Source organism: Sceloporus undulatus, chromosome 3, assembly GCF_019175285.1.
Source record: "Sceloporus undulatus isolate JIND9_A2432 ecotype Alabama chromosome 3, SceUnd_v1.1, whole genome shotgun sequence".
In the NCBI taxonomy this organism is placed as follows: domain Eukaryota; kingdom Metazoa; phylum Chordata; class Lepidosauria; order Squamata; family Phrynosomatidae; genus Sceloporus; species Sceloporus undulatus.
The window spans coordinates 180,773,401-180,799,671 of record NC_056524.1 but is presented as its reverse complement, the minus strand read 5'-3'; the positions used below and the strand labels follow the sequence as shown (position 1 = coordinate 180,799,671).

The following is a 26,271-nucleotide window of genomic DNA, read 5'->3' as shown; positions in this document are numbered from 1 at the left end:
ACCACACATACCTCACTACATTAAGAAGGGTTCCTCCAACCTCTGTGTATCTTGAGGAAACTGGAGTAGAGAAGAAATCTGCTTTTGTCAGCCCAGCTGCACATGTTTGTATCTGATCCAACCATACGTCATTAAAAATAAATAAATCTTAGGACACATTATCTCAATAATGGACAAGTCCACATGGACCAAAACAGAAAACATATGCCAAACAATTCATACTATTTACACAAATAAAATCACATGTAATGAGCAATCTGTGTTATGAAATGTGAAAGCTTGATTTTTATTTACAGATGTTGATGATTCATGAAAACAGTTTCAGAGTAGTACATCGCATTTCAGAGAAACAAGTCTTGAAAGTACTCATCAAATTCTTCCTCCCTGTAAAACCAAACAAATCACATTAAGAATCACTGCAAGAACAAGAAGTCACTTTCATTTATGGTCACCAAGGGCATACTGTAGCCCTTCAATGCTACACTGAAGGATTTTTGCGTAAGTGATGTGTCAATCATTGCCCATAACAGATGCTACTGTGTAATTTACAACAATAAAGGAAAATGTGTCAGTAGCAGATTTCCCTTCAGGGAATTAGCAAAACACAAATAACAATTTTTAAAAGTGGCATAGATGATTATGTCTGTGATCATACTTCCTAAGAAGTGAATGCTTGTGAACTTAATGGAACTTATCACTGAATGAACATACTTAGGCTCAGGTTGTTAGGCACTTTTTTCATTAGTGTAATTGAACCCAATTTAAATGAAAGCTATTTACGCTGATTTTCCCCATACCCACAGACACTTAATCATTTTCCTTGTGAAGCACTAGCACCTTAAAGGAACACAGATACAGTACTTCATCTTTAAAGTCTTTTTCAGAAAGTTGAATATTACTACTCTATCTGGCCTTTGTTTCTTCTGAAAGACAGCACTGAAAGTGTGGTAAAGCAGCACATATATCCTCTGAATACCACTTGCTGGGAAACTGAAGAAGGAATCTAGTGCAATACAGTCAGCCCTCCATATTCATGGCCTTGATCCTCACAGTTTCCATTATTCACGAGGTCAAGGCCATTAATGTGGGCATTCCTCCTCCCTTTCCCTACCTGATCTATCCTTGGGCAGCCCAGAGAGAGATTGGAGAGGTGAAGGTAGGAGGTGCCTTGCCCCCCCCCCCCCCCCCCAAGACTGTTCTCCTAACTCATCCTCTTCTTGGGATGCCCAGGGAAAGGTGGGGAGGAGAAGGCTCTGTAGGGGCCAAGGCACCTCTTGCCTTCTCCTCCCCTATCCTTTCCTTGGGTTTCCCAAATTATTTGCGATTTTTCCATATTCGCGGGGGTCTTATTCCCCTAACCCTAGAATATGGAGGGAGAACTATAATTTGCTGGTTGCTGGTTTCCCACTGGACCTTGTCTGGGTATACAGGATGCAGAGGGCCTAGACAGGCCCTTAGTCTAATCATGCAAGGTTGTTCTTTAGAAAGTTACCAGTCTTGCTGAATTATCTTCATTTTAAGTCTCAACCCATCTGCTGCAGGAACAAAATGCAGTCTGTGGGCCAAATGTGACCTTCAAGGGCCTTTTTGTGTACTCTACACAGCCTCTCCACACCCACCACTAATTTCAGCAAAATATCCCAGAGAGCCAATTTTACATAAAAAAAAAAAAGATGCAACCCCCTCTACCCACAATGAGGGGAATTCTGCTGCTTCCAGTTCTGACTTTTTCTTATTCTGAGACACTTCTGGGGCTGGTGGAGCCCACAGAAGGTCAGGAGGGAAGAAAACTGACCTTCAGACTTTCTCTGTGTTGGTTCATGGCAGGCAGATACATGTACAAAATTATAATCACCTGGTATCAATGTATTTAATTTGGGAGTCAATTGAAAAACCATGATTGTTTTAATGAAGGAGAGCTATCAAGCACAGGACTTGCCGTGTTTTCTCTTCTGTGTCTTGTGGAGGACCCTTCCAGAACTCAGCATCTGAAGGACCATCTTGTTGAAAACTCTTATCAGAATCTGTTAAGCAATAAAACCATAATTCAAGATTATTTCAAATTATTTTAAGAACTTTCATATTTTAAACCATGCCTGATTGACAAGTTTTTTTATATTAATGAATATGGTGCATACAGTTATTAAGCAATTCAGACAGTTGGATTCAGAAGCCAGTAAAATTGATGTTCTGCCTCTCTATCCAAAGAATAGAAAATATTAGCTAAAACTGGAGAGGAATTAGAACATTACAATGACACATTCATGGATACATTCCATCTATATTCAGTTAATTTATATTCCAAAGTGCTGGCCTAAAAATACTTTGAATGAAATTGACTTTTTTTTTTCAAACCTAGTACTTCCAAATAGTTGTGAGCCTTTCCTCCTCTAATTGTAGCATTAGATTTTCTAAACTAGAGCCCAGATTATCATCTGCCTGAAGACATAAGTGCAGGTTTAAATATTATATATTAGTTAACTCTCTCTCCAATGCCAAATACAGTATACTGTTTAAACAAAGCAAAAATATGCTATGTAAAGATACAGCTGTATTGGAGCACTTTCATGATTAGTAACTTTGGGTGAGTACAGATTGACATGAAAAGCCAGCTTCCAGCTGGCTTGAAAGTGTGGCGTACACACGACACATGCCCCCAAGATGCCTGGAAGCCAGCTCCATGTCGCCTAGCTGCCCACTCAGCAGCTGGCTTCAGGGCGCTCAAGCATTCACATGCAGCACAAGCACCATAAAGGGTGGAGAAAGCCAGCTTTTTGCCAGCACAAAATGCGGATTGGGGCCGTGGTGTGTGGTTGTCATGACCCCAATCCGGCTTTATCAGTCTGTTTGGGGCAGTCTGTTTCACACCTCAAACTCCAAATCTTCTATGCATCCAAATAAACATCAGAATGCACAATTAAATCCAAATGCTGGAATGCCTCTTAAATATATTCAAAATACACCTTCCCATTCACATTTTGGTACAACCAATAGTACATGAATGCTTAAAGGTGCTATTAGAGTTGGACCACAGGACAGGAATATGTGTAGAACATTTTGTAGGGACATTAGGTTGCTGGCTGCTGTTTTACAACAAGGAGAATGTTTATGAATTGCAATCCAAACAGGAAATCATCAGACTTACTAAAGATGACATAGTAAGTCACATTATCTCAGCCTCAGAGGAAGGCTAGGACAAACTCCCTCTGAACAAATCTTGCCAAGAAAACCATGTGATCAGGTTGCCATAAGATGGAAATGGCTTGAAGGCACACAACAGCAACAAGCACCACTTAGTTTCTTACCTGCATCAGAAGTGTCTGATTCTTGTGACGATGTTTGATCTGAAAAATTCAATGTGATTAGTTACATATGTAATCACATATATATATAAGTATACAAACATTATGCTAAGTGTTTGAAACTCTATATTTATTAATAACCACTGACTTTTAGGAGGTCAGAGTAGAAATGTGGGAGGTCCTGGTATTGACCTGCAAATATCAAAACCTTAATAACTGCTTTTGGATAATACAATCTTCATTTTTAAAAAAATTATCTGTTAATGCCACCATTCATCAAGGAGGGCTGCTAAAAATCCAAAATAAACCTTGCAATAAAGGTCAGGGGCAAATATAAGGTTATATAGTTAAAGGTATTCCCCACTGACAAGGTTGTCAGGTTGTGTCCAACAATAGGGGCCGGTACTCATCTCTGTTATGAAGCCAAAGAGCCAGCAGTGACAAGAGACTACTCTGTGATCATGTGGCCAGCATGATTGCACAAAACACTGTTTACCTTCCCACCGGAGTGGTACCTATTTATCTACTTGCATTTACATGCTTTTAAACTGCTAGGCTGGCAGAAGCTGCTAGGTTGGCAGAAGCTAGTAACTGGAGCTCACCCCACCATGTGGCACCCAGGCCTTGAAATGCCAACCTGCCGATCCTGCACTCAACAGAGTTAGTGTCTTAACCACTTCAGCCACCACATCCCTTGAAATTATATAGATCCCCTGAAATTAATTACAATCAGCTTTCCCCTTCCGTGGGCTTTCCATCCACGGATTGCAGGCCCCATGTATTTTGCTATCTGTGGGGGGCGGGGGGGGTGTCCAGAACAGAATTTCCACAGATAACAACTGTATGTTAGTCTTGATTAAGAGCCAACTATATGATAGTCTTGACTAACTAACTCATTTCTGAATATGCACTTTATGCCTGCTGTCATTGACTTTAGCCCACAGCAGCATCAGACCAAGCATGCCAAACTCTCTCCCTTCCTTGTCTTCTGCACAAACAAGTGAAGTTAGATTAACACCTCAGGATTAGGATTCACTTTCATTTTCAAAGGATGTAACAATTCAGGAAATCTTCTCACCTTTCACTCACTTCTACCACCCGCATTTCATCTTCCTCCCAAAATTAAATGTAAATCACAAACTACATGACATGATAACCATGGTCAAATATTTGAACGAATGTCATGTTGAAGATGGAGCAAGCTTCTTTTTCTGTTGCTCCAGAGACTAAGAGATGGATCAATGGTTTCACACTACAGGAAAAAAGATTCATTAGGAAGAACTTCCTTACTATAAGAGCTGTTTTGACAGTGAAACACGCTGTCTTGGAGTATGGTGGAGTCTCCTTCTTTGGAAGTTCTCCAAGTGTGGTGGAGTCTCTTTCTTTGGAGTTTTTTGAACAGAGGCAGGATGGCCATCTGTCAGGACTGCTCTGATTTTGTATTCCAGCACGGCAGGGGGTTGGAATGGATGGCCCATCTGGTCTCTGCCAACAATATGATTCTATACGAAGTTTCAAAGCTGCATCCTTCGCAAATTATTTTTCAAATTATAATGTGTATATATTACTATTACAAACTGAAACTTTATTTATGTTAATAATTTTTTAAAATAATCTCACCTGAACCTGGAGGTGCACATTCCCTGCCCAGGGGCCAGATTAGTTTATGTATCCCATAGGCCCTGACCACTGAACCACTTATTCATGCCCTGCCAACCTCCTGATGATTTCATATCTATCATGCTTGTTCTGTTGGTGGTGATTGTGGTGATACCAGAGAGGAAAGGGCAAGTGGGATCTCTGGAGTAAAAAAAATGGAGAAATGGTTCTCCATTTCCACCCCCAAAGTTCTCCCAACAGACCATACTTTCATCACTACATGAAAGGGTGTTTGTAAGTATATGGTGTATGTAAGCTTGTGTGTGTGATATGTGTGCACAAGCACATTCATAGATGAGCATGTGTAGCTCCAATGCCACAGATACAACACATGCAGCCCTTGCAGCTAAAAAGATTTGCATCTGTGGTTTGTGAACAGTGAGGTTTCCTTTACCTTTATGGCTCTTCTTTTTCTTTGACTTTTGTTGGTGTGGAGTGGATAATCTTGACTTCTTACAATTTAACATTTTAGAGCTTTCTTCTGTGCTCTTTCTCTTTTTTGTTGGCTTGACCTCCTTTCTCCTTAATAAACAATAATAACAAAAAAGTTAAAAGGTCCACATATGTGTCCATACAGCTACAAAAATACACATAGGGTTCTTTTAAGAAGTTACTTCAAAAATTCCACAACAACTGACTGAAAATCAGTAACCCTTTCTTTAGCTTTTAACTTGGACAAGTTCAATTGTGGTGTGAATCCAGTTTGTATTGCAAAGATGCAGTTGCTATATACATGAATAAAAAGAAAGAGGTTTGATCCAACCATGGTAGCAGGGATTTCAAGAAATAAGACACCACTGGTTTTAATTATTGGCATGTAACATTTGTGGTATCAGATCAGTGTAACTACAACAATTGATACGATGAAAGTAAACTACATTTTCTTTCAGTTGAATTCTCTCATGCTTTTGCCACCAAGAAAAACATGGCTATAACCATCAGTTAAATAAGAGAAAATATATAAAGATACAAACATAACAATTGTGACTTAAAGTGGTGTCTTACCTATGATGAAAGTTTAATTTATAAGAGCATTCTGGACAGAGCCCTAAAAAAAGAGAAGGAGGAAATGAGAAATTGTTCTATTCAAATAATGGTTGGCAGCAAGTATCTCCAAAAGTGTTGCTTTCATTTATTTTGTGACAGACACATAAAGTGTCGTTTTGCATATATACATGCTAACTAAAACTGTTAGTATAAGGCTGCATTTGCACTGCAGCAATAATGCAGTTTGACACTGCTTTAATGGTCATGGCTCCATCCTATGAAATTGTGGGAATTGCAGTTTGTTGATGCATCAGAGCTCTCTGACAGAGAAGGCTAAATATCTTACAAAAATACAAGTCCCAGGATTCTGTGCCAATGAGCCATGACATTGAGATTAGTGTCAAACAGCATTATTTCTGCAGTGCAGATGTAGCCCCAGTTTCAACTCTTGATACACTGGACACATAGCAGCACTTGGTCCATCCCATTGGGGTATTCAAACATATGCTATAATCCACACAGTGCATGGTGCAATCCGCACTTTATAGAAATCTGTGGCCAAGACCTCTTTATCTTCTTCAGTTTTAAGAGCAGTTAGCAGGTTTGGGGAAGGAATACTTATGCCTCAAATCCTATGACCTAAAACCCAGTTCTTAGTCCCTGGTACAGTGGCTTTATGGAATCAGTGGAATGCACTGAAGTATTTGCTTAATAAAGTCCTACTGGTTCCATGGGTCTATTGTAATTGGGACTGACAATTCGATTTAGGCTTACATATTTGTTTTTAGCAGCTTTCCAATTCAGCCGTGGAATGTCATTTCTCTTCTATACAGAAAAAATAAAATGACAATTTTTGGGTTAAAGAAAGCCTGAATTCACTTAAGGAAATGATGGAATATCATTTTATGAATACTTGAAAGATTACACAATATTCCTGATGGTGTTGTGTCTATAGAATACAATTAGAGGGTGATGAGGGAGGATATTGAGCTAGCCAATTCTTAATGTATCTCCAGATCTTATGATCTGTCATCTATTGAATGAATATTTACAGGGAACTTAATCTTGCATTAATATTCTTAGTGATGCATAAAAAGCTTAAGCAAATTCTTTCAGGGTAGGTAGCAAAACAGTTCTGCTGGGAGAAAATGGCTATTTCTTTTTAACAGATATTGGGAAGACAAATGTGTATCTCTGGGACTCTAAATCTGAACCTTTGGACTTTCACCTAACAACTTAGCTCTCAGTTGTTGAAATTATTTGTTCCTTTCCGCTTACAGCTGAAAAGCTGGTAGAGAGAACCTTGTACAAATTGTGGAAGGTGAAAGCCTGAATACACAAATGAGTACTAAACAAACATCAAAAGTCACTTCCTGTAATTCTAGAAGTCTGCCTACTCTTGGCTCTTGTCAGGATCTGGCAGGTTTAAAATGAGGCAATGCAGATTTATCAAGAAAAACCTCCCTTCATCTCAGTATTATAAAGAGAATTGTTTCCCTAGCATCAGTGGTCAAAATGGAGACCACAGCTGGACATCTGCTTGGGAACATGTGTCAACAAAATGACCACCACTACTCTGGGGCCTTGACTGCTCTGGATCAACACAATACAATTCCAATTTGACAAAAGCTAGTGGCAAACCTCCAATAAATGGAGTTTATTGGAATGGAGAAAGATTGTACTCTCTTTTTGTGAACTCTGCCTTTAAATTTTCCTTTGACTAGGGGTTTTAAAACATCCACTGCACATTTCTACACTGTGAATATTAATGTTAAAAATACAGTCATCCAGATCCATTAATAATTACATATCAAGACTAACTGTATGGACTTACTTAATTTAACAAGAGCATTTTTCTTTTCACCATGCTCTACATAACCAAAATTCACTTCCCAACTCTTTAAACCTTCTTTTTCATCACAGTGCTTATTTCCACAGGAAAACTGACCTGTGAAGAGGTGAAAAAAAAGGAAAAGACACCAGATTTGTTAATTCACACAGATGTGCATTATTATATGGCAAATTAATTAAAAGCTCAAAAGTAACATGTCACGAGCAAATTACTAGCAATCAAATCTGTTTTAAAGAATCCTACCATTGCAGCAACAGAATAAGAGATTAAATTGGTACAAATCAGAACAGAACAGTTTGATATTTGGCATAGATAAGGGGTGGGGTGAAAAGAAAGGAATATATTACGCACAGTTAATGATCAAACAAGTGTGATGGCCTTTTTTCTAGTTTCAACATGATTATTTGCTTAAGAAAGAAGGATGGTCCTAGGATATTCCATACACATAAAATTTTATGATTCAAAAATCTAAATTATTTTAAGACAGTAAAATGTTGAATATTCAAATAGTGACGTATTAAAAAATTCCACTATTCATGAGCAATAGTGATTTATGCCCTTGATCTAGACTACTTCTTTTAAGCATGCTCAAAGCATGTTCCTGTTGTTGTTATTCTCCCATCTTGAACATCATATGCCACATGTTTAATTGTTTTTCAAACTTCCCTGAGCATTTTTTTCAAAAGCATGTGCGAGAAGGAAGGGCTGCTGTTCAAGACTTGCTGGTCATGCAAAATTCATAATTCATAATATATAACTGTTATGATTCCTTACATTAAAACACTGAATTTAGCCTCCATAACAAAATGAGCATTACGTGTGGCTGCCCTGTTTGATGTCCTGCTAAATGAAGCCCCAGTATTTTGTACTTAATTTCACCTACATGGCTGTCTTTCTAATGCTGTCCTTAGTACAAGTAAAGTGCTACCTCTCAGAGGAGGATACATTCACATGCCTAACTGGTGGTAACAATCTGTATTAATAGGCTCACCTCTAGTAATGTTTTGAAAGATTAACCTCAGAATGATCTGCCTAAGCTGATAACCAATGGATTGACAGTGTCCTCAGATACTTCAGTTCTCGAGTGCAAAACCAACTGCTAAAGTCTGTGCCAAAGAGCACAGAGCTGCTGCGATTCAAGTGTTCCTCCAAATTTATTAGGAAAGATACCACTCCTCCATAGAAGAAAACCTGTGAAACAAGGTCCCTTGCTTTTAGGAAGAATGCAGTGGGACTTCATTTTGCAACCAAAAGTGAATGTGTTGTTTTTATTAAATATGTCTTATCCCAGCATCAATACTTGAGCTGGGAGTGTAATCAGCATGTCTGAATTGTGAGCATCAGAGAGACTGAGCAAATAAAAATGTTATTAATAGTGTTAAGGATTTGCAGATACAACAAAATAACTTTTTATTAATCCTGTGTGAGGGAAGAGTAGAGGTATCAGAACTTAGTAAACTATGTAAAAATAACAGTCACACTGATCTTACTCACAACTTGAGCTACTGTTGTATAAAACGATCTTGGAAAGAATCAGCAGAAAGGAATGAATTTTTTAATCAATTTCTGTTGAATAATGATGTTTTAAGCAGCAATTCCACTTGCTGGAATCACTTGAAGCTCCCTACTTTGAGGCCGGAACATAAATCCAATAGCTCCTTCCAACTATAGTAGTCCCATTGACTCAAATGCTAACGTAAGTCAACACTTATGCAGATCCCATTTCTTCTAGCAGTCTCTTCTATTTGGGATTAGGCCACTGTGTGGTACATCCTCCTTTTGGCTTTTTAGAATTATGTCATATATGTTGTTGGGACTGATGTGTGAACTCTAAGAAGTTATCACCTCCCAATCCCATTTTGCCCTATGATGTGTGTCAAATACAGAAGAGTAGCTAAAATGCAGTTCATCCACTAATAAGTGTCAGCATAACTTCACTGAAATAATGGTGTACTATAATGCCTTTTGATGTTACACCAATAATCATTGCCTACATTGCAAAAGGTAAAGGTAGTCCCTTGAAAATGAATGCCTAATTGTAACCAACTGTAGGGGGCAATGCTCATCTCTATTTCTAAGCCAAAGAGCCAGCATTGCCTGAAGACTGCTCTGGTGGTCATGTGGCCAGCGAAACTGCACTGAACACTGTTACCTTACCACCAAAGTGGCACCTATCTATATACTTGCATTTGCGTGCTTTTAACTGCTAGGTTGGCAGAAGCTGGGACTAGTGATAGGAGCTCACCCCATCATGCAGCATTCAGGCCTCGAACAGCCAACCTTCTGATCTTCTGATTGTCAGAACTGGCATCTTAACCACTAAAACACTGCATCCCTCTACCTACATTGCAAACATGTGAATTAAGTCTCAGGATCTAGCTAGTTTTATGAGACCCAGAGTGAACAGTGACTGAGATCCAACAGCAACACTACAGCTCATAAAGCTCTGCTAGTTTTAGTGCACTGGAATTCTCCATTTGGCAGCTGTACAATGCAGCTGTATAGGACTAGGATACCCCCTCTGCAGCAAATTAGGAGGCAAGGGGGCAGAAATGAACATCATCCGGTGTAATTATGAATCTGGGAAAAAGTAAGAACCGTCATCCTTCCAGACCTTCAGTGTTACACTGTATGTCTTATGGTGGAGGCCTGGAAGGACATTAGCTGTCCCATTTCCCTAGTGATTCAACTGCAGCCAGCAGATTCCCAACACTTCACTTGTCCCTTGGCCATAAATTAGCAAGAGGGGGGCAACAGCATCAAGCTGTGTCTGTGCCAGGGAGGGCTGTACGAAGACATAGTGAATATCTTGTCTGTTAAAGTTATGTCTGCGAAAGTCAACAAGAACATCCCAGCCAGACTGGTATGACTGATAAGGGAGAACTAGATTCAAATTCTTGCTCAGATATGAAGCTCACTAGACAACGTTGGAGCCATTGTTACATCGTGGAAGAAGAACTTCACACATGGGATTGCTGGAAGAATAAAGTACGATAATACTCTCAGGTTATAAATGTACTGATTAACTATAGAATATTTACATGTCTCTTTCAGCCTTTCCACATATAAGCATTTTATTATTGGGCAGGCAAATACACTGTTAAGCCATATATAATTATTAATTTAGGAAAATCAATATAATTAGCCACAGTCTGTTACCTATCTCAGATAGCTGCAAAATGCCAACCAATTCCATGCCATGTAAAATTTAGAAGGCAACCTGGCATTACTAAATGAAGATTTCTTTTGCTTGCTTCCTATAAATTAATTCATCCTTAAATTGTACAAACAACATTTTCTAATGAAACTGTGTAAGCTAGTTAATTTGTATTCTTTAATTTCATTTTAGAAATATATACTTAGGCTCACAGAAAGTGTGACAACTGCCAGCCTGGTTATTCATGGAAGACATACTTTGTTTTATTAAATGCTGCCAAATATAATTGATATTTATTAATATTACATAGGATAATCAAGTCATACTAGAAGTAAACGAATGTCAGACTTTCAGGTAACCCATGACATTTTCTCACATATATACTGGAAAAGGTTTTACACAAGCACATTTGTGCTTGTTCTCATAAATAAAACAAGCAATCTAGAAAGGGGCTGCCTTCCTATGACATACTGAAATGTATTATCTGTCTGATTTGAGACAGATAGTGAAAAGATACAATAGATGAGTCACAAGAATGAAATCAGCAAAATATATTATGCAACTACATCTAGAAAACTTTAGAACACTGTTGAATGCTTGTGCCCCTTAGTGGTGAACTATATTATTATGAATGACTACTGACAGTTGTAGCAGCATCTGTAAAGCAGTCAAGGTTCTTAAAATTATAATGTAAAACATGATTGCTATAATCTGCATGTTCATAGAGCCTACTGCATCATTACAACAATAATAAGCATTTTCATATACCATCAATAGTACAGTTGGAGAATGGCTCATTATCCATTTGAATTTGATCAGACATTTGGGTCCTTGCAATGCTTTCTTTGCAATGTAGCAATGAAACTTTCTCTCCTTAAGAACAGGACAAAAATAGAGAAGGACAGGCATGACCATGGGATAACGGTGGCAATGAGTTAATGAGTGTTACGCAGAGGTAACAACTGCCTTCTGTATCCCTTTGTATGTAAGGAACCGGTCAAAGAGTATCCAGTTCTAGTCCTCCCACATACACCACTTGAATACCTGGCTACAGATGGATGATTAGTCACCTATCCAGTTATTGTGACAACATTTCACAAAAGTTTAAGGAAAGTGAGAGGAATATCCATGTTACTTAGTTAACTGATGATACAACACAGAATGAATTACAAAAGACAAAAGCAAGAGACAAGTAAGGTAGTCTAGACGTGAGCAGTCTTTTCATATTGTGTACCTCTGATACTGGGTAACATAATAAATGAAATAAAGCTAAAGATTTCCTTCAGTCATTTTCTATCTGCTGTGATAACCAATATATAAATCAATGCCATATCACATTAGTAAGGAGAGCCAGTGTGATGTAGTGGTTTGGGTGTTGGACTAGGACCCTGGAATCCCCACCTGGCCAAGTCACATTCTCTCAGCCTCTGAGAAAGGCAAAGGTAAACCCTCTCTGAGCAAATTTTGCCAAAAAGAAAAAAACAACCTGTTTTAGGTTCACCTTAGATGTGGTGACTCAAGTGGGTAAGATACTGACTCTGTTGATTGCAAGATCGGTAGGTTGGCAGTTCGAGGCCTGGGTAATGGGCACTAGTCCCAACTTCTGCCAACCTAGTAGTTCAAAAGAATGCAAGTAGACAAATAGGTACCACTCCGGTGGGAAGGTAAACAGCGTTCTGTGCACTCATGCTAGCCACATGATCACAGAGCAGTCTCTGACAACGCTGGTTATTCAGCTTAGTAACAGAGATGAGTACAGCCCCCTATGATCAGAAACAACTTGACAACCTTGTCAGCGGGAAATATCTTTACCTTTACCTTTAGGGTTGAAAATTACTTGAAGGCACACAACAATAGCATTAGTAGCTATAGCTGGGTGGGGGCCACTATGACAGTATAAGAGGGAACAAACAAAATACAGAAGCCTGGATCCAAAGGGCCCTTGCATAACCAGAAAACCATTCTGCTCACCACAGAAGGGTCCTCAATGCCTGCTGACATCCCCTCTAGCAGCAGCTCTCCATTTTGATACTGTTCAAAATATATTTGATACTGTTCAAAAAGAATTATCAACCTTCAAAGGCTGGGAAGAATGTTCAAGTATCTGCCGTAGGACAAGAAGTTAAGAAAGCACTGTTATGTGAACGGAATCCTTCTTATAGATGTAAAAGTCACAGTATGTGAAAAAGAAGGGGGATAAACTTGCCTTTTCCTGATACAACTTCTTTCTCATGTCTCCATCTAAATCCAAACTGTAAGAAAGATTTAAAATGTACAATAAATATTTTGCACTAGCACATACAGCAAACACAGAACTACTCAATTCCAGGTACATGAAGGTACCAGCAACATCAGATACATCAGCTGGTCTAGGCAGCCTTTCTAGATCATAGTCACACACACACACATGTATAGTATAGTATAGTATAGTATCGAGCAGTTCATTGATCTAGGTCCAAAACACACTGCAGAAATAATCCAGTTTGAGACCACTTTAACTGTCTTGGCTCAGTGCTAGGGAATTCTGGGAACTGTAGGCCTGTTACAGACTGCCAAAATAAAGCTGCTTCGGGTCTCTTTGGAGGTATGCTATTTAAATGATGCATGCATCCTAAGAATCCAGAAGCTGCACCAAAAGCTGCACTCCGGTGCTTAGGAATGGAGTGTGGCTTTGGCGCGACCTCCGGACTCTTAGGACCCATGCATCATTTAAATAGCATACCTCCAAAGAGACCCGAAGCAGCTTTATTTTGGCAGTCTGTAACAGGCCGTAGTTTATTATGGCACCAGAGTTCTGACAGAGAAGGCTAAATGTCTCACAAAATTACAGTTCTCTGAATTCTCTAGCATTGATCCAGGGTAGTTAAAGTGGTCTCAAACTGGATTATCTCTGCAGTGTGTTTTGGACCTTATTGTACAGCACTGTTTATGTTATAAACAGGCATTACATATTATGAAAACTGCTAGCAAAGAGACGACAGAAGTGATTAACTTATTAATAAATAAGGTCCATTATCAGCTGGAACAATTTCTCACAGCCCTTTCCTAATTTTTGATTATTTACTTTACAGTTTTAAATTCCATTTTAATCCAGAAGTGGAGAATGCATAGTCCTCCAGATGGTTCCAGACTCTAATTCCCATCTGCCTGAGCCTAATTTTCCTACACAGAGACTCTTGGAGCAAGCTCCATCTCGGTCTCAAAGTAAGAAATTATTTGTTTGAGAGACACTGCTCGGTCTTAATCTTGACAAAAAACACAAGACAAATCCAAGCTGTTTCCAGGATGCTTTACTGCAGAATTCTACACATTGTTTCATCTGAAGTTCATACAAGGAATAAAAGAAAATTTTGACACTGAATTCTGTCTGGTTACTTGGGTTCTCAGATGACTTTCTGACTTGTTACTATCACTATAGACCACTAGGTTGGGAAGGCTGCTCTAGAATATTCATAGCTAGCACAAAAAAGCCCCACAATACTGGCTATTTCTTAGCTATATAAAATTTCTTCAATAGCACAGAATAGCTTTAAAGGGATATTAAATTTAGATATCTGAGCACATATTTCCACTGTAATATTTAAGCAAAGCATGTACCTTGTTCTCTTTGTATTTACTCAAATCTGCTATACAATACTCTTTGAATAATTTATCATAGTATTTCTTACTAAGCCTCTTCTCCCTGAAAGAAAAAAAATGTTATGGATTAAGCTGACAAAATAGCTCAAAATAGGAACAAATTATTCAAGTGAAGACACCTGAAAGTCAGGGATACTAGCAAGTTTGTTCTGCATAACTATTAGTTGCAGCAGAAAATTAGAAAAAAGGGATGAACTGAATGGGAGTAACTTAAAATGCTTAAATTAACAGGAATAATTTAAAATAAATAGTACATGTTTATTCAGAAGTCAATCCCATTGAGTTTAATGGTATTTACTGTCAGGTAAGTAAATGAAAGATATCTCAGAGTAAGGCCTATTCAGTTCAATGGTTCTTACTTCAGATTAGACAAACACCGGTTTGTGCTATCAAAGAAATTCAAAACAATTTTGAAGGCACTCTCTCTTTTTAAATGAGCAAATTCACAGTATTTCAAGACAAGTTTACACTAAAGATGATATGTGTGGATTAAAATATGTGTGAAAGAGACAAAAGAATGAATAAGTTCAACTAGAGCCAATGTTACCAGTTCATGTCAGCTTCATCTTCTTCTCTCCACAGGAATCTATGGTTTTCTCTTATAATATCAAGATCAGTCTTGTCATTATCTCTGTTAAAAAATAAGATATGCTTATGTATCAAATGGATTTTTTTTAAAAAAAATCTTTTTATATTTATTTAGCATATTTGTGTTTACCTTATATCCTGTTTTGCTTAAAAGACTATGCACCCAGTGGGGGGAAAACACACAACAAGCAACAAAAAATTACAGCACTCTTTCCTACTCATATACTGAGAGAAATTGAGAGAAACTGAGAGATTAGGTACAGTGGGGCCTTAGTATCCACTGGGGTTTGGTTCTAGGACCCCCCGTGGATAACAAAATCCATGGCTGTTAAATACAACAGACAGTAAAATGGTATCCCTTATATAAACTGGCAAAATAAAGATTCGCTTTTTGGAATTTTTAAAAAATATTTTCAAACCTTGGATACTTCAGTCTGTGGATAAAGAATCTGTGGATACAGCGGGCCAGTTGTACTTTGCATTTGGATGGGATTCGAATGGTGTAAAAGAAATAAACAGACCACCTCAAGCTATCTGGCCAGAGAGGAGACTGGCTTTGGCTGGTTACATAATGTCTGAAACCAGCCCAGAGCTCAGAATAGAAAAATGTGGCTTTCACTCATACTTGTACTCTTTTGCATGGAACTAGCTATTTTGCTCTGGGATCAAATAAAGAATTTTAACCTTGATCTCATATCATCTTTTTGATGGGGCTTCTCCCTGTTTCTTCTGTAGTGCATGTAGCCTCCCTGATCAACCTTTCCTAGCATCATTGTCTTCTCTAATGATTTATACCTTCTCATAATATGGCCAAAGTATGACAGTCTTAGTTTAGTCATCCTGGCTTCCAGGGAGGTCAGGCTTCTCCTTCCTTCTTTCCTTCCTCCCCCCTTCCAAGGCTTCTGCCCCAGCTTGGCTTCGGGGAGGGGGGGGAGAAGTCTGGTACCCAGTCAGCCAGAAGGAACCAGAGCCAGGGACTGAGTCTCAGAGCCCCTATCCCCAGGCTCAACACCCGGAATGGAGTCTCTGGGCTCTGAGACTGAAGCCCTGGACATGGCATTGGCTCTGGCTTCCTCTGCCCAACGGGGCTTGGCTTCGGGGGTGGTGCTTGGATTTGGAGCCCCATTGGCAGGAGGAAGCCAGCGCCCATGCCAAGGCTTGGGTCTCAGAGTACAGAGGATCCATTCTGGGTGCTGGGCCTGGGGAAGGACTCTGAGACTCAAGCCTCAGTCCCGGTTCCCTCCGGCTGACTGGGCACCAGACTCTGCCCCCGAAGCCAAGCTGGAACAGAAGCCTCGGAAGGGAAGGGAGGAAGGGAGGGGAGAGGGGAAGGAAGCTGGAGGGGGTGAGGGAGTTCAGTCGAATTATCTCCAATGGCGGCATCGCTGTGTGCGCACACCACCACTGGAAACAAATCTGCAGATGGCAGGCCCATGGATACCGAGGTACCACTGTACACACATAGCCAAATAATTAGGGGGTTTTTTGCACACTGAAGTATACTCTAAGTACAAATTAAACATATAACATAAGCAGCCCAGTGAAAGTTACTTCAATCATTACCAGTTTGTAAATGTAATGCAAACCCTATAAAGGAAAAGAAAATACTGTATTCCATTTTACTTTGACACATATGTACTCTCTGTTGCAAGCAAGCCAATTCAACATGGAATGATCATAAGTAAATTGTGCTACCTTGAATTAACCATGGCTTGGTTATGTACAGTTCAATCCTATAAATATTTACTATGTCCCATTGATTTCAATTTAATTTGCTGTCTTATTACAGATGTATAAAACTGCAGTCTTAGTAACTTCTGGATTACTCACCCTGAACGTCTGAAGTCTTCTTTTTTACCACCATAGTATAAAATATAGTCATTCACAAATTTCTTGTGTCTTGCATACTGAGAAAATTAAGGAATTCAACTGTAGTGTTTATCAATGGTCGCTTAACAGAAATTTAACTTACCAGCAACTAATGCATATGAAACAAAAAATATTCTGATGATAAGACAAACAGCAGAAGAGACATGCAGGAGTAGCTGTGCTGGGCATGTATCACTGATGGACTTTTGTTTGTAGCAGACGAGACAGAATCGAATGCAACAGTTATTGATAAGGATGGTTCAGTTACCCTGACAGTGAAGAAAACTATACTAGGCAGATGAGCATTCATGGTTGTCCCCCTGATTTTGTGTGATTCACTCTTTCACTTAGGTTTCTCAAGGTATGGTCCAAATAGTTTCAAAGGGCCTCTTGACCCACTGCTGAGGCTTTTTAGGGACTGCACTAAGGAGAAGGGAAGGAGAAATTTCATTGCGTGGACAGCTTTCTGCTAATGCAATTTTGAGTCACTTTTGCATTACTTTCATTGGGGCCACACAATAAGAACAAAAACTTCATATCAAACATTGGGAGCCTGTACTGTATTTTCTTTTTGAGTTACAGTGAGGGCAAAAATTTAGGACTTCAGGCCTGCTCTGAACTGCTAAATCACAGTTAGAATTTGGAAAGCCTCTATTCTGGATCAGAGTCTGAAAGCGGGGCAGGGGGAGGATTTACTGATAGGAAAAACAGAATGGGGGGCGGGATTTTCGCTTGATTAAACTACACTTAGGACCTTATCACACTAGGTGAATCCTGCTCAAAAATGGGATTTAAAAATATAAAAAAAAAACCACAAATGCAGGAGGTTTTTCAGAAATAACATGAAAATAAAGTGAACAGAAAGTGGACAAAAACGACACCTTTTTACTTTCAGTAAGTTCCCGAAAGGTACTGCAACTGCAATTACAAATTTCACTTACAAGCCTTTTTAATTCCTCCCCCCACCAATATTCAAACTGGCCTTTAGCAACTTCCCAGTGAATGTCACTAACATGCTAGCACAGTTTGTTTTGGAAAACGTCCCATGCACACAAAATTTACTGATAATTAACTTCACTTGAAAAACAACACCCTAGCTATGTAGATATCACTTCCTATTCCCACCAAACAAGACCAAGATAGCTGGAAATCTCTCTCTCTTGGGCTCTGCCTTATGAAACATAATTCAAAACATACTTTATAAACAAAACATCACACAAAACTGAAACCATATGCAAAATTAAGGTATTCTGAGAATACATCTAGAAAGAAAACAAAGTAAAATCGTAATGGTTTAAATCAATAAACAACACTTGGAATAGCTTTAAATCTAGTATGTATGACTATGTTTCCTGTGCTTGCAAACTTCTTCCTAGAAATGTTTGTTCTGATTTCATGGTACTTCGCAGAGGTCAATGCTTCATTTGCAATGACATGGGAATGGAAGTTCCCCCCCCACTTCTAGTACAGTTGGACCTTCTTATACACGGATTCAAGCATCCACGGTTTGGAAATGTTCCAAAAAAGTATAAATTTCAAATAACAAGCCTTAATTTTCCATTTTTTATAAGGGACACCATTTTGCTATGTCATTATATTTAATGGGACTTGAGCATCCACGGATTTTGTTATCCACATGGGATCTTGGAACCAAACCCCAGCGTATAATAAGGGTCCACTGTACCACATGTGGATTTATGGAGCTCTCTCTCCTCTCCCTCTCCCTCCCTCTACTGTGTGTGATGGAGTCAGTGCAATCTAGGGGTTAGAGTGCTGGAGTAGTACCAGTGAGATGCAGGTTCAAAATTCCTTTCAGCCAGAAAGCAGCATAATCTTTGGCATATCAAATCTCAGCCTAATATATGTATATACCTCAGGCTTATTGTGTGATAAACTGGACAAGACAGTTAAGTTATATACAGTGCCTTGAGCTCACTTGAGGAATATAATTGGGAAATATAATACATATAATAAGTATATATAATACATACAAATATAATAATATAATACACATATAATGAAAAAATAAATTAATCTTATCCCTAAAATATTTTCATTGTTTAAAAAATAACACAATATATATTTAAAGGATACAGCATCCATTGCTATTAAATGAAATCTTCGATTTCTTGCTTCTTCCCTAGTAAAAGAAAATATTAGTTCAGGTTGCATACTATGTGTTTAATGTTGTTCTGAAAGAATGCCATATGTACAACAAAGTACCTGTCCCATTCATCTGTCGCCACTTGTCTGTGAGCCACCTGGCTCTGTTTTTCCTTCTGGAAGGGCTTTTTAAGTAATGCATCTTCATTTCTTGACGTTTACAATGAAAGAGAAAAAAATATAAATACAAAATCATTTTTTTAAATTACCAGAAATACACGAAATGTCTCTTGAACAATTTTAGAAAAATATATACATCTGCCATCAAGTTCTACTGGTTCTTTTGTATTTCTCTCTTTCTTCTGAATATGCAACTAGAAGGGCAACTGAACTCCTCAAAAGAACAAAGCTGCTGACACATTGCAGAATTAATGCAGTTTGGCTGCACTCTAACTGTTATGGCTCCATCCTATGGAATCCTGGGATTTGTAGTTTGTGTGGCACCAGAGCCCTCTAACAGAGAAAGCTAAATATCTCACCAAATTACAAATCCCAGTATTCACATTTTTCAATTTTTCTATGAAAAAAAGCCTAGGGAAAAGTCCCTTTCCGCATTTCTTCTCCCCTGGGCCTTCACAATTCTGAGTATCATATTCTCTGCAAATATTTAGAACTGAATATGAACTACAGTTCACCTGGGCTCAATCCAGGCCATTTTCAGTATAATAAAGACCTATGGGAATTTTCTGAATACAGTGGGCCCTTAGTAGCAGCTGGGGTTTGGTTCCAGGAACCCACCCACCCTGACACCAAAATCCATGAATGGTCAAGGCTCATTAAATACAGTGGCATGGTGAAATGGTGTCCCTTGTATATGAAAGCAAAAATCAAGGTTTGTGTTTTGGAATTTATTTATTTAATATTTTGGGTCTGTGGATTAAAATCCATGGAGATGGAGGGACAATTGTACTACACCTACATTTAACAAGAGCAAAGACTATTCAGACTGGGACCAAGAGAAAGATTTTCAGAACAGAAAATGTCCCCTTTAGTCACATTTATTTTTCTGCTGCCAAGCCTTTACAAATGATTGAAGTTAGGTTCTTAATGCTCTGGGGTGCTGGATTTGAAGGCTTTAAAGGTCTGTATATAAGGAAGAGTTGGGACAAGCATTCATGGAAATCCTAAAAGCAACTTTCTTTCACTGACTTCCCACTTCTGGAAAAAGGCTCGCCTCTTATTATTGTAGGATTTGATTTCATTTATTTATTTATTTATTTATTATTGGATTTATAGCCCTCATTTCTCCCAAAATGGGATTCAAGGCAGCTCTTCTGCTTTATTTGTATGTATATGTTTCATTATTTTTGCTTTTGTTGTTGTTCCTGTACGCTGCCTTCAGCAGACATTTTAATGAATAATCGATTATTGCTGTTGTGTGCCTTCAATTATTTTAATAAATAATCAATATAAATGCATAATAAATAATTGTGTATAGGATGGCACTTTCAACTGCAGGAAAGAAGGACAGTAGAAAATAATCTAACAGTGGCAGCATTTCATTTCCTTCTAGCAGGTGTCTTCAGCCAACACAGCCTGCTGTCACCTGGCCTTGGATACTCTAATCTCTTGTTTAGCAGCTTGATGAATTCTCCTGAGATGTGCCAGAAGAGGAGACAAGCAAAGAAGCCAGCCAACCCTCTATGTAGTTCTTGGAGAGATGAAGCACAGAACTGTAAGGAATGAGATGGCATGCAGCCACCAGATGGCCAGAGCAGCTCTCTTTTTCTTTTCCCCTCCCACTGCTCCTCGGAGACATCAAGCTTTGTCAAGGCAGAGGGAGTATGAAGACAGGCGAATCTGTTGTTTGCACACATAAGACAACTTTACGATACTGCTTCTGTAATGTGTTACCTGTTTTTCTGCTTGTCAGCTTTCTCTCCTGTTTCATCATCGCTAAAATCAGAGTCATAGCCACCATGGCCAAGGATCTAGAGAAAAGAATGATGAAAATGTAGAATCCAATACAATTGTAGATTATCAGGACCGACTTTAAAAAAAACCAATGTCATTGGGGCTAAACAGACCACTCCTTTGGAGCGACCTGCTGCCACCCCTTTCAGCTCTGGATCAGGGCCGCAACAAATACATGCCGCAGCCCCGACCTGACATTTCCCCGACGCTAAAAGCAACGGCAAAATGCTGTTCCTTTTTGTGCTGGGGAAAAGGCACCTTTGCCCCCACTGCGGCACTTTCTGGCGCTACTTTTGGCACTGTGTCATCTGGATGCAGTGCCAAAAGAGTGCTGTGATGCCGCCCGCCAGGCAGTCGGGTACATAGCATGATGGCAGCATCAGGGCAGTGTCAGGGCATGCGTCGTGCGGACACCACACCCCCACTTTGCCCTGAGGCTGGCGTATAATGCCAGTCTGTACAGCCCCAGTGTTCCTAATTCAGTCCATGTCCAAATTCTTCATCTATAACATACTTAAGGAACTAAAAAAAGTGTTAGCAGAGCCAGACTATGGAGTGTCTGGCATAATGGCTTCATAAACAAAGGTGAGGTATGGTATGGGCATCAACAGAATTCTGCATGCTCCTTCCCTGAAATGAGGGGATACAATGCTCTTCTGCAATCAATAAGCACAACATTGGGGATTGGGAAGATAAACAGAGTCATGCCCACTAGTACATCACTTCCTTCAAGGTTCTTCAATAAGAAAACATCTGTGAAGCACACTGAAGGTGAGTACAGTACTATGGTAGAAGGCAAGCCTTTCTGGATATTCACAACAGAGGGCTACTTTCCTTCCTGTCTTTTCCAATGAATTGTCAGTGCAGCTGACCATAAGAAAAAACGTGAAAGTGCTAACAATAATTATATTCTTCTGCATATTTCCCTGTCACTCAGCAGAGGTTGCAAAGAGACTCTCAAAAAAATCTAAATATTTGACACTGCAGAAGAAGATCCTCTAACAAAACCCATCTATTGTCCTGGACAATTTCTCTTTGGGCATATATACATTTCATTGAGAAACATTTTGCAGCCAGTCCATCACTGACTCCTTCAGGTGTTTGTACAACATCCTAGCAATATTCTTTTCCTGACTGAGCGTTCCTCATCCAGGTTGCACCTGTTCAATGAACGCCTCCAAGTACAATGAATGTTACTGTACTTGTATTCCATTTAATGTGAAACCATACAAAACAAGAGTAACAAGAGATCCTATGCCATAAGGCAAACATCGAAGTACGTTCTGTTTCCAATTTCTCACTCAAACTTTAGAAATAAGAAGCACAAATATGCAAAGCATAACTCTCACATGTGATCAAATGACATTACAGCCAGTTAATAAATCAGTGTGGTCCTGGATGTTACTTCTTTAACAGAAAATTTAACAGAGGCAGAAATAACATGGAAATATACTCACCCCTCCATATTTGCAGCTTCGATATTTGCGGATTTGCTTATTCATGGATTTAATATGTTCTCTCTAGGAATATCTAGGTCCCCCAATGCAACTCTATGGTCAGCGTTAACTAAACGTTGCACTGAAAGACCTAGAGATTGCTAGAGAGAATACTCTACTAGGCCTTTGTAGCTTCTCCAGTGCAGTTTTATGGTCAGTGTCTGTTGCACATTGACCACAGAGTTAATATTATTTATTTATTTATACCCCGCTCTTCAGTGGAAGACCTAGAGATTCCTAGAGAGGTGTCTCTCAGGTAAAAACACAGTGTTTTTGTTATTTATGGTTTTGCCATATTCATGAGGGTCTTGTGCCCCAATCCTAGTGAATATGGAGGGACAACTGTAATAGGGATATGTTCCTACTGCACAATAAAGAAGGACAATTCAACAAGTTTTAACAAACTTTTCACAAACTTCTAATTCAAAACTAACAATTGACACATGTAAAATTAAAATAATCAGATCAGAAAAGCTTTCAATAAGGTCCCAAACACACTGCAGAAATCACACAGTTTGACACTGCTTTAACTGCCCTGGCTCAGTGCTAGGGAATCCTGGGAACTACAGCTTGTTGTGGCACCAGAGCTGCTCTGACAGACAAAAGGCTAAATGTCTCACAAAACTACAGTTCCCAGGATTCCACAGCACTGAACCAGGGTAGTTGAGGTGGTGCCAAACTGGATTATTTCTGCAGCCTTGGTCAGTAGATTTGTACCCCTGTACTCCACTCTAGAATTAATACAAATTTGACAACATTTTAACTGCCATGGTTCAATGCTATGGAATCCTGGGAAGTGTAGTTTGTGGCATCAAAGCTCTTTGGCAGAGAAGACTAAATGTCTCACAAAACTACACTTCTCAGGATTCCACAGCACTGAACCAGGGTAGTTAAAGTGGTGCCAAAATGGATTATTTCTGCAGCCTTGGTCAGAAGATTTGTACCCCTGTACTCCACTCTGCAGGATTAATAAAAAAAATTGACACCATTTTAACTGCCAGGTCTCAATGGTATGGAATGCTGGGAAGTGTAGTTTGTTGTGGCACCAGAGCTGCTCTGCTGAAGTGGCAGTTGAGCAATAGAACGCCTCCTCCCCTTTCCCTCCTCCCCCTCCCACTTACAGCCCCTGAGAGCTTCATTTCGAACGTTCCAATGCACCAAGCGCCCCTCTCCCAACGTCGTTGGCTGCTTGGCAGGAGAACCCGGAACGCTCAAGCTTCGCCACTACTGCGTCCGTCACCATAAAAGGTCCCCTTGGAAACGCTAGCTCGAGACGGAAGGTTCCTGGCAACAAAAGACCCGCTTCAGCCTCTTGAAGTCCTTACTTAGTGCAGAAATAATCCCCTTTGACCCCACTTTTAACTGCTATGGGTCGTTGCTATGGAATTCTGGGAACTGTAGTTTTTATGATTATATATATATATATAAAATTTTATTGAGACTTTACATACAAACATATAACAAAAATTGTGTCACAAACATAAAAACAGCCAATCACATAAAGCAGTTACATATAAAGAAATAATTTAAAACACATTTTGATTTATGGGCTGTGTTCTAATTAATCATCCTTAGTTCTTAATCTTTTCTTATATGGGCCTGAACAGACAGGCCAAAATAAAGCTGCTTCGGGTCACTTTGGAGGTATGATGTTTAAATGACAGACGCATCTTAAGAGGACAGAAGCTGCGCCAAAGCTGTGTTCCAATCCTTAGAACTGGAGCATGGCTTTGGCATGGCTTCCAGCCTCTTAGGACGCATGCAGCATTTAAACAGCCTACCTCCAAAGTGACCCGAAGCAGCTTTATTCTGACCTGCCTGTTCAGGCCCTAACTTTGAGAAAGAGGTTGTAGCATAAGCTTTCCTAGACTAGAGGTGTATCCACACTGCTTGACACCTACCCTGTCTCTGTCCTACATAATCCTGGGATTTGTAGTTTGGTGAAGCACCAGAGCTCACTGCCAGAACAGGCCAAATACCTCACCAAAGTACCATTTCCAAGATTCTGTTAGATAGAGAGCTGTGAAAGAGAGGTCAAAACTGCTTTAATTCTGCAGTGTGGCTATACCCTTAGTCTACTTCCTCCATTTGTAGATTGCTGCCCTACACTCTTATAGCACTGCTATTCCAAGTTAACTGCTCTGGCTGCCTCCTGTTGCATTCTGGGATTTGCAGTTTAAGGGGAAGCATTTAGAATTCTCAGCCAGAGACCTATGGCCTCACTACAAAAACCAGAATGCAACAGGAGGCAGCCAGAGCAGTAAAAGTGGAATAGCAGCACTATAAGAGTGTAGTGCAGTAATGTGGCCAGTCTAAGAAAGCTAATGCTACAACTTCTTTCCCACAGAATTAATGCAGTTTGACACCACTTTAGGTGCCCTTGGCTCCCACAGTGACCAGCTATCCTAACCACAGAGAAGGAGAAGGCACCACAAAATGGAGGACATGACCAAGTAAAAGCTGAAACCCCTCATATAAATATAAATTCATGCTTCTTAGTGATACTCAAAAGGGAGGACATTTTTGGAATTCCTCCTGGACAGAAGACTGAGGGTGGCTTGCCTACTCATGGTGGTTGTGCCTACTCTATGTCCTCTTTTTCTGGGGTATATCCTACATTTAAGATATACCCCAGAAAAAGAGGACATCTGGTCATCTTGCTGGTTCCATGCTATGGAGCCCTGGGGTTTGTAGTTAGTTGTGGCTCCACTGCTCTCTGAATGAGAAGGCGAATTCTCCTCCAAAAATCCAAATCCCAGGATTCCATAGCATGGAGTCAGGGCAGTTAAAGTGGTGTCAAACTGCACTATTTCTGCAGTGTAGATGCAGCCTATGAAAAAAGGATGGGGATGGCTCCAGGGCGAGAAAGAAAAGTAACATAGAGTAGGCACAACCACCAAGAGTAGGCAAGCCACACTCTCTCAGCCTCAGAGGAAGGCCATGGCAAAGCTTCTCTGAACTCATATAGCCAAGTAAACCTCATGGTAGGCTCGCCTCAGGGCAGGGCAGGTCTCCTCCTCTTCCAGGACATGTCCTCAATTCCAACCTTCTGTCCAGGAGGTATTCTAAAACATCCTCCATTTTGAGCATAACTGAGAAGCATGCATTTACATTTCTAGGAGTGTTTGGAGCTTTTCTTCGAGTCCTGTCCTCCTTTTTTCTTGAATGTCTTCCATTTCGTGGTGCCTTCCATTGCGGTGAAGACATCTGGGAAGAAGACTAAGCTTTTAAAGTGGATTGTCGGAGCCAGTGTGGACTAGTTGTTTGAGCATTGGACCATGACTCTGGGTTCCACCCACTGGGTGGGCGCATCACACTCTTTCAGCCTCAGAGGAAGGCCATGGCGAGCCTCCTCTGAACAAACTTTGCCAAGGAAACCCCATGAGAGGGTGGCCATGAGTCAGAAAGGAATTGAGGACACACAGCAGCAAACAACAACAAGGGGTCTAGGTGAGTGAGTGGGAAGGGAAGGGCCAAAGTCTGGGAAGGAAAAAGGTGTTTTGGGGGGGAGGGAGAAATGGGGCCATGGAAACCCAATGGGTGACTTTAGGGGAGTCACACTCTCTCAGCCTCAGGAAAAGGACATGGCAAGTCTTTCTTTTGGCAAGAAAGAGAGGGAGAGAGGAGGGAGAGAAGAGGGAGGGA

At 39.8% G+C, this 26,271-nt stretch overlaps 1 protein-coding gene across 3 annotated transcripts; it reads right to left on the bottom strand.

The window, feature by feature from the left end:
- Window positions 1–260: 260 nt before the first annotated feature.
- On the bottom strand, window positions 261–23,898 carry LOC121926684 (protein FRA10AC1). Of its 3 annotated transcripts, none has more exons than XM_042459862.1 (14): window positions 23,748–23,898; window positions 21,071–21,147; window positions 19,277–19,366; window positions 19,148–19,193; window positions 17,015–17,091; window positions 15,144–15,227; window positions 14,555–14,639; window positions 13,164–13,209; window positions 7,783–7,896; window positions 5,967–6,009; window positions 5,356–5,483; window positions 3,306–3,344; window positions 1,940–2,024; window positions 261–384 (listed from the first exon to the last, which is right to left on the bottom strand). In XM_042459862.1, exons 1-14 carry the CDS (start codon window positions 23,763–23,765, stop codon window positions 342–344), a joined length of 975 nt encoding a protein of 324 aa, XP_042315796.1. In that variant the 5' UTR covers window positions 23,766–23,898; the 3' UTR covers window positions 261–341. The 3 variants fall into 3 exon arrangements, with proteins under 3 accessions (XP_042315796.1, XP_042315795.1, XP_042315797.1); XM_042459861.1 differs by lacking the exon at window positions 23,748–23,898 and adding an exon at window positions 22,588–22,635; XM_042459863.1 differs by lacking the exons at window positions 7,783–7,896; window positions 23,748–23,898 and adding an exon at window positions 22,588–22,635.
- Between the last annotated feature and the right edge of the window lie 2,373 nt (window positions 23,899–26,271).

Coding starts and splice junctions, on each gene's coding strand:
- LOC121926684 (XM_042459861.1), bottom strand. CDS start 22,632: ATGAATAAGCAAATCCGCAAATATCGAAGCTGCAAATATGGAGGG. Junction 19,194..19,276: donor GCGACAGATGAATGGGACAG/GTACTTTGTTGT, acceptor TTCTTTTACTAG/GGAAGAAGCAAGAAATCGAA. Junction 5,484..5,966: donor AAATTAAACTTTCATCATAG/GTAAGACACCAC, acceptor TTGTTTATTAAG/GAGAAAGGAGGTCAAGCCAA.